Genomic DNA, 9018 nt, shown 5'->3' on the forward strand with positions numbered 1-9018 from the left:
GAAACTGCTGTTAAGATTTTTCAGGTGTTTCTATATTCAAACAAAAGCCTACTTGAATTCCTTTAATGATGAATGGAAATTTCTTTCAGCCAACCTTTCTCCATAATTAAGCCAACTGAACACAATCGATAGATACATTTATGACAAAGATGATTCCTTCAGGTGTTTAGCAAAATCCAAGGGTTTGTGAACAACAGTCTCACTGATGTGTTGTTGAAGCTGTTTGTTTAGCTCTTCATCTATAAATGAATCCATTTGTGAGAATGTATCCTGAAAATTACAAAATATTAGTTGCATTACTAAACAAGGCCAGTATGTGTTTTCCATTCAGTTAGCAGTCCTGTTTCTCTCCCATGCCCCTGGTCACCTCCTAGACCAGACCTATGGAATGGGCAGCTCACGTCTATCTGGTCTGCCAGTAAATTTCACCCGGCCAGCAACAAAGCACAGTCTCAGGCAGTCCAGCATAAGCTTTTGGTGAGGACTGTTTGGTTTTTTTTTTGTAAATTGGGCTTCAGAAGAATCCCTGCTACACATAGCCACAGCTTCCAGCTCTGAAGGCACTTAACACACTGCTTCCTGTTTAACACACATTAAAAAAAATAAACATCTCTGATCAAAAGGCCAGTGAAAGCAACGATGCTACAGCAGAGCTTGAGAGTCAGAAAGGACTGCCCCGACCCTGCCTCACGAGATCCCTTCTGGCTACAGCCAGACCCGGAGCCCTCCACTCTTCCCTGGTGCTCAGATGAGGAAACTCATGCACATGACTTACACCTCCCTGCTACAGTCTTGACACTCACAGCGTCAAGTACTTTGTGCACTCAAGGACAAATGAGATCCTCTCTTTAGTGGAGCATAGGGAAAGAAAACTCCAATTCAGAGCTTCTGTCAACAGCGGGGAGGTGCTGACAGACAGGCAGCATGGCGCACAGAGACAAATATGCAGGACAGATAAGGTAAAACTTAAGATACTGCCAAAATGTGTTAAATTAACCAAACAGCCAGAAATTAAGCAAGACCCCAAGTTCCCAGTTATGTCCATTATAACCACCTATGGACGGTTCGTTCCCTCTTGTTATCTTCCTCTTTGTTTCTGTTACCTTAAACAGCTTGTGCATTTCCTTATTCAAGCACTACACAATCCCTCTCCTATCTCCTGTTCCCAAGCCTTGTTCTGTCAGAGCTGCTAACGTAACACCGTGGCAGGACAGACATGTCAAGATGTCATTTTAAAAAGGACAGAATAATTAAGTACAAATACATTTTAGTAACTTGTTTCTCTAAAATGGAAAAAATATTTTGCTCTCAAGGCTTTAACTGACATTACTGAGTTACAAATTGGAGGCACTAACCAGGTTAATAGGTTATAATGTTTTCATTAGGAAGAAAGAAAATTAGTTATGCCTTTTTAAAGGACATAGCACTCACTGGACATTTAACAGAGGCTGGGATCTGGAACACATCTAGTGCTGAGGATCTAAAAAGTGTTCACCCATTTCTCCTCTTTATACATTAGCTCTTTGTTCCCTTCAAATTTACACTTTAAAGCTATAAACTGATACTAGTGGGGATCAGTAGCCTTCTATGTACTGAATCAAAGGCTCTGGAAACCAGCTGTCCTGCCAACTACCCACACTGGGGAAAGAGCTGGCTTTTTATTACTGCTTTTTGAAGAAACATTAGTTCATCGTTACAGAAGAGGGACAAGAAATCTGCACTGAGCCACTGCAAAGTGCAAAAACTTAAGTGAAATACCAGATACCACATTCATCTTGCTACATTAACTGATGCTACGGGAGGTGAAACTATTCACATAGCCTTTCCTCCTTCATAGTCACTGCTATCTTATGCCAGCAAAAAAAATGCTTGACACAGAGTACAGAAACCAGAAAGCCAAACTAAGTGTGCTAATTCCTGGGCACTGCATAGTGAATCAGCAGATACAGGTCATATATCACATGGTTAAAAAAGGACAGAGAGAGATGAGATGGTACCTTTCTTCTGGGTGTCACTGATGCAACAGGAGGATTAAAAGTCATTCCTCTCATACTGTACGCCTCAAAAAGTTCTGTAGCAGGCCTATAGCAAAAACCACAGTGAGAGAAAAATGGAATTGGATACATTTCCAAATAATGTATCACCAAACCAAGAGCAGCTTCTCCCACACACATACGCCATTCACACCCTCCACCATGTTTTAAGAGAACTCCTCAGAGTAATGAGCATCACCTGGAAAAGACTGGAAGCCAACAGCTGGGGAGCAATGCAAGTAAATCCAGTAAAATGTGTCTAAATACTCAGCTGGGGACAGAAGAAATGGGAGACAAGAAAACCATTCTGTTGGCTTGCCAGTGCTCCAAGCAGTCACTGCTTGCCCCGTACACATTTGAAAAAGTAAAAAAAAGTGGATAGAGGTTACCTAGCTGATACACTCTGCCTGAATTTCCAACAGTTCCTTACCAAAGTGTTTTATGAAAACTAAGCAGCCATGGGAGAACGGGGAAGACCATCGCATGGGAAAAGAACTGGTTAGAAGACAGGAAAAAAGACGACAGAAGTCTAGGGTCAATTTTTTGCAAAGGCAAAAGGCAGGAAGAAACTAAGGATTTCTTCGAAAGAAGAAGAAAAGGCAGGACTTCTACAAGGTCTGCGTCAGGACCCGTGCTTTTCAACACACTCAAAGATGAGCTGGGGAGTACTAAGTTATCTGTGGTAGTAAGAATGAGCTGCCTGTGAAGACCTGCAGATAAGACTGCAGGAACTTGTCAGTATGATGGCAAATGAAATTGGGGGGGGGGGGGGAAACATAGAGAAAAGCAATCTCAATATCACATAAAACCAATAGGCTCTGAGCTGACCACTATCACTTAAGGAAAAAAACAGTTGTTGTGACAGATACTTTCATGGAATTGTGACCTTATTGCTGTTTGGAGTTGGAAAGAAGCAGAGAGCACAACAGAAAATAGTTACATCAGTGTATAAATCCACAGATCACCCACGTCTCAAATATTGTGTCTGAGTCTCTGATCTCCTCATCTTGAAATAGTTGAATTGGTAAAAGTTCAGGAACAGGCAACAAACACGATGAACAATATGGAACAGCTCCTGCCTGGGCCAGATCCCTTCAGCCAGAAGAGATGGTAGACAGAGGGACAATATGATAGAGGTCTACCAAGTCAGGTGAGGCACAGAAAGAATGTATTAGAGCAGACTGTTCATTTCACCTCCCAGGGCAAGAACCAGGGACTAAATGATGCATGCTGGCACCAGGTTCAAAACAAAACAAGGTAGGTCTTAATGTCATGAGCTATGGACTCATGGAACCCTTACCAAACAATGCTGTATTTGCAAAATGTGTGCTTTAGTTCAAGGGACACTGAACGTTTTTGAAAAGAATTCCATGAAGAGGTACTAAACAGAGAATGGTGTCAGGTTCAGGAAAGCCACCAAGCTGAAACCAGTTGGAGGCAAGGACACTGCTTAGAGCATGGGTCTTATATGCTTGCCCTGTTTTGACTCTTCCTCTTCCAGCCACTGCTGAAGACAGGATTCTGAACTAGATCCTTAGTCCGAACCAGGATGGCTGTTCTTATGTTTTAACATACTATGGACCTTAACTTGGACAGCCATGGTTCCGTGATCCTGATCTACACTCAGATCAGAGCTGCTAATATAGGTATTTTGCTCCTGTGGGAAGAAAGCACACTGCACTTTGAGAATTTTACCCTTGTCACAGCCTGGCAACAAGCCTCAAAAGAAAAAAGAAAGAGGCAGACAACATTCTGTTACTGGCAGAAGAACAAAGAAAGCGAATTTGAAAAACAGAACCTTTTAATTTTATGGATAATTATTTTTAGGGATTCCTTTAATAAAATGTGAGCAACAGCTACTTTTCAGGGCACTGTTTTTAAAAATAGAACTCTTTGATAACTCACGTTTGGCTCAAATCAAGTGAAAGAGCTCCTGAGCCTTCAGTTGGAGCTCCAACAATAAGGTGAGCTGCAAATTTCTGCACGGTTGGATGATAATGTCTCTGAAAGAAAGGAAGAAAAAAGGCAGTAGACTGATGGACAAGGGATAATGTATTTATCTATGGATTCCTGCGGTTTTGTCCATTTCAGTAAGATAGAAGGTTCTGCTTTTGTTTTAGATACAGAAACTGCGCACCCCAAAAATTAGTCAGTTTCTGGGGGTAAGGGAATGAGAACATCCAGTCATACATTTATTCACTAGTATGTCATGATGTGAGCATAACTCTCCACAGTTAATCTAACTCCTACTCCCAGACAGCAGGACAAAGGGCAGAGGAAGCCCTTCCCAAGTCCCAAACTCTAAACCCTGATACATCAAGGTGTTCAGCCACTCCCTAGAGAAGGGCTGGACTGCAGACGAAAACAGATTGAAAAAGCCTCCAAAAGGAGTCTTACTAGGCAACCTGCAGTGAGATCAAGTGTGGTACTAACGTACAGGATGTGTACCATCCCCTTTTGAGCTCATTCCTTCCCTATGCCACTGTGCTGTTCTTCCTCTTTGTATGGCACAGGCTTATGTAGGCCAGATTTGATTGATAAGCCTGCAGACCTCTGTTCTCTGTTTGTGTAAAGCATATAAACATTTAGCAGCTATTTATTGTGGACTTTTACTTCTCAAATCACTCGGTGACTCACTAACCTGCAGTAAATGCAGCTCCCACAGAGCTGTGTTCTGAGCATTGCAATGCTCTGGTTCCTCTAGTTCTGGGAGGTAAACTCCACTGCCTTGAGATTCGTTGTCTAGTAAGAGGTCCATCTTTGGGAATGTCTACAACACACAAAAAAAGGACTGAGTTGTTTATATTACACATACAGTTGTAACGGTTAAGTCCGGAGTTCATTCCACGGTATCCAGTCTCAACAGCATTTAAGGATACTCTCTTTTCATCATTCTTTCTTAAGATGCTTCAAAATAATTTGCATAAAATCAATTTGTCAAAAAATTCACTAACCAATAAGCTAAAAATTCCAAAAAGTAAAACTTACTTGCATTAATACCCTGTTTGTTGCCAAGATCCCAACGCCAGAGTTTGGAAGTACGTGAAGAGCAAGTGTGGAAAGTCGCTTTAGGAAAGCAAGAGCTCGTTGCTGGGAAACTTGCTTCCTCCGCTTGGCAAACATGACATCCAGGCACTGGAGCACAATCCCTATATCATCATTGGTACCACCTCAAAAGCAGAATTTCATATGAAGAGTACATAGCCATTTCAAGGAACACACAGCTAAATATCTGCTATTGACTGTATGCTGGAACCTCAGAAATAGCATGAAAGCTAAGAGGTTTAAACACAGCACTAATGGGATACAGCCACAGGCATTCATCCTTTTTTCATACAAATAGTCCAGCTTTGAACAGAAAAAAAAGGTATCATTGTTTCTGTGCTCCTAAGAAAGTATTTGTTCCATCAAATGTGAACATTAAACATTAAGAGGAGTTAAGTGTTTTAACCCTAAGTGCATAAACATGAACATTAAACATTAAAAGGAGTTAAGTGTTTTAACCCTAAGTGCATTCATTATATCATCTTTTATAAATTGTTAAATGGTGCAAAGATTTAGTCTTTCACCCATTCAGAATTGTAGAATGTTTTTTTTTTTTTCAATCTATGAAGTTAATTAAAATTATGTTAATCTCAAACTTTATATTTTTTCATAAACTATTTAGCTTCTCAGAATTATTAGAAGATTTAGATTAGAAAATTAGAACATCAGAATTATAAAAATCAGAAATATAAACCAGAAGATTTTAGAAAACAGAATTTAAACTGAAACTGTTTTTTAAATTGTATTAGAAAAAAATAGAGATTTTTTTTCTCTATTAGAGAAAGAATTAGAGAAAAAATAGAGTTTTTCAATTGCCACCAAAAGAAACAATTATAAGGAAGTAAAAAAACTTAAACTGAGGACAGGGTAAATGCTTATCCAAGATCACATACTTGGCATTCCCTAATGAAGTGACATGATTAGAACCTGCTATTGCAGTAGTGCAATGTGCAAATAAAAGAATAAAGTAGATTAAAACAGACAGTACTCTTTTCAGAACTCAGGTATCTTAAAACTAGTTTATTAACACTATATGGCTATCACATTGGCTATGACACCAAACAAGCAGAATAAACACTATCTAGGTAAACACTGAATCTGGAGTTACCTGCATGTAGGCTGAAGAGTGTCTTGTAAAGATGTGTGTAGAATTTCATTGGATCAATGTTAAGAACATCACCTATTAACATAATCCCAAATAAATACATTTACTCCATTAATTTAATCAGACAATATTAAAGATGCTTGTTTTTAAAGATCTCTTACCTTGACCAGAAAGGATATGAAAAGCACTGAGAATGCAGTGAAGACTCTCACGATAGCTTAAACCCTAAGAATACAAAACTGATTAAGCACCCAAAAAAACATAATTTAAAGAAAAGTGTAGTAAAAGTAAGCTCAACTTACCCCAGATGCAATGAGAGAATGAAGAACAATCAACAGGTCATCAAAAAATTCCACATTTATGAGATGAGCAAACCTTGAATCAAAGAGATACTTATTTTTAAGCTACAGAATTTAACTGCAAACTCTGTTCAAAGTACTTTGAATTGCCAAAATCCAGACCTTAAAGCAGAGCTAAATCAAATAGATAACATCTATATCTTCACATAGCTTCCCTATAGCACTAGAGACTTGCTCATGTTCTTCGGGAAGTAATCAGACAAAATAATGGAATCACATCACACCCTGCTGGGTTTGCATTACATCAATTCTATGATGGGAAACCTGACATCACATTGAAGTGGTTTTAGAAGTAGGTGAAAACTTCAGCATAGAAATAAAAGAATTTCAACAAATTTGTCAGGGACAGTCTTCTCTTGCTGCTTATAAATCCCTTTCAAAGTCAAAAATCCCTTTATGTCTTTTCTGACAGACACAGAAGAAGGTGGACCCAATTCTTACTTTGCAAGACCTTCTAGCACAGCCGGCAAAAGTGGAGACTTCTGAGCTTTCTTCAAGATTCTAAAGTATGTTACAAATACAATATTCAAGGTCTCCGTGTGCTGAAGGAAAGAAAACAAAATAAAGTACTTAAGCATGGAAAACAGACATTTCTACTTCACTTAGACTCAACTGAAAACGTTTCTCTCTGTCCAAGCCTGTACTCAGTCCTTCTGAATCAGTCCTGGCACTGCCATCTCTGCTCTTCTTATGCTGAAAAGCTCAAGTCCTGCTCTCCTGCCCCTTACTCTGTCCCCTCACACTCTCCTAGCTAAACAGCCTCTCTTCCACTCAGTCCATGCTAGCCACACTCCTCCTTTGACTAAGGGCCACTCTGAGAGGCTGTTACATGGTATCACATGGAACAGGGCACCTGGAGGACATATGTCTATGGATTCAAATACCTTTTTGTGCAGAGAACAGAAGGAAATAGGAATGGCTAAGTTGGCTTTCCTGGGTAAACTGAGAGGGCTTGGTTTACTAAAACCTAGACCTCTGGCACAGGCAAACATGTTTGTAAGCTGCCAACATTATCCAGAGGTGTGGAATGCTGACAGGCTGGGATGGGGCGGGGAGACACTTGGTTACAAAAGGGTTAGGAGCTGCTACTTTGCAAAAATAGGAAAATAATCTCTACATTACTTACCAGCTTCAGTTTTTTTTCTTTGCTTTCTGATGCTTCTGCTTCCAAGAGTTCTCGTTCCAGTTTCTCTTCTGCTTTCCTCCACTGAAAACATACAGTTGATTTTAAGATAACAGATTAAATGTTTCCAACCAGCCTGCATATCCAGGTTCCAAAGATACCCAGAAAACAACCTTCCATGCTTGGCGAGTTGCTTAAGGGTAACCAACTTAGATATATTCCTTCCTATCAGAAACAACCAACGAAAGGCATTATCAACACCAGAAAAAGAAAAAAAATTGGGAAGATAATTAAATTCCCTGTAGAACCTCATAAATGTTCAAGTAAAACGCCAACACTAATCACTGATGCTGTGAGTTAACAATCACAACAGAAGTGCAATCAGTGCTAGAACAAACTGCTCCATAAAGTCACTGAAGTAGAACAAGAGAAAGCACACCTCATACCTTTCTTTGCATTCTTGAAAGATTTTTTCTTTTCTCTTTATAAGTCATGAACTTTTTCTTGGGTGCAATGTCTTCGGAATCTTTCTGTAATTCTACTTCCTTAATTCTTAAGTGAAGAAATACTTTTAACACCTATTGTAAAATCAAATAAATATAATGAAAGGAGGAACGGAGAGGTTGAGAAATCCTGAATGAATTCCAGCTAGTGGGTTTTGCTGGTGAAAGGTTCTTCTGTTTACTCCCTTTCTGTTCCTTCGCACTTGTATCTCTTATCTCTGCTCCCAGTTCCTTCTCCAGCGCTGTCCATTTCTATCCATTCCTCCACTTGACTCTCACTTCAATTGTCCCTGCCTGACTTAACCCATGTCTCTGTCAGGATCTGCTCTCCTCCTTCGAGTCTCCTTCCCCTGCCCCATCTCTCTCTCTCTAACCCTCTGGCTCAGCACCCTCCTAAGCTGCCTGTGTTCTGACAGAGTGAGGAAATCCTGCTTGTCTGCAGCCAGCAGCTGCACTAACTTTAAGTTTCAGATTTTTTTAAACCATTGGCAGATGAAAATTGTGTAGCACAACAGAAAGACTCTTACCTCAGGCCTGACATCGTAATTTCTACCCCTCACGAGGCCAGAAATGACCTTAACTACACCGAGTGAAGCATAGCCCAACTTGTCTTGTTTAAAGAGCTTCTTAACTGCCTCAAAGCACAGTTCAGAAATCTGAAAAGTGAATTCAAACAAATCCTCCTGTAAAGCCAAGTCCATGACAACAGCTTAATGCTAATATTGATGGTATTTACTAATTAGGAAGTGGACACAGCCTGTAAAATAGCAAAAAGATATGGCTACAAGATCTGGATATTGTGGAATAAAGCTCAGAAATAGATTATTTTTCATGCAAAACAAGAACTCTT

The 9018-nt window shown here is 39.8% G+C and overlaps 1 protein-coding gene across 1 annotated transcript in view; it reads right to left on the minus strand.

Moving 5' to 3' along the window:
* Window positions 1–24: 24 nt before the first annotated feature.
* NOC3L (nucleolar complex associated 3 homolog (S. cerevisiae)) overlaps window positions 25–9018 on the minus strand; it is a gene marked incomplete at its 5' end in the record, with an annotated part of 16218 nt that continues 7224 nt past the window's right edge. Inside the window, 12 exons of the mRNA XM_010289913.1 lie at window positions 25–270; window positions 1998–2082; window positions 3939–4036; window positions 4675–4803; window positions 5022–5203; window positions 6187–6258; window positions 6345–6408; window positions 6486–6558; window positions 6984–7084; window positions 7669–7749; window positions 8112–8243; window positions 8696–8824. Coding sequence (XP_010288215.1) covers window positions 139–270; window positions 1998–2082; window positions 3939–4036; window positions 4675–4803; window positions 5022–5203; window positions 6187–6258; window positions 6345–6408; window positions 6486–6558; window positions 6984–7084; window positions 7669–7749; window positions 8112–8243; window positions 8696–8824 — 1278 coding nt within the window. The remainder of the gene's footprint in view (window positions 271–1997; window positions 2083–3938; window positions 4037–4674; window positions 4804–5021; window positions 5204–6186; window positions 6259–6344; window positions 6409–6485; window positions 6559–6983; window positions 7085–7668; window positions 7750–8111; window positions 8244–8695; window positions 8825–9018) is intronic.

This window comes from Phaethon lepturus, unplaced genomic scaffold (genome assembly GCF_000687285.1).
Source record: "Phaethon lepturus isolate BGI_N335 unplaced genomic scaffold, ASM68728v1 scaffold9256, whole genome shotgun sequence".
NCBI lineage: Eukaryota > Metazoa > Chordata > Aves > Phaethontiformes > Phaethontidae > Phaethon > Phaethon lepturus.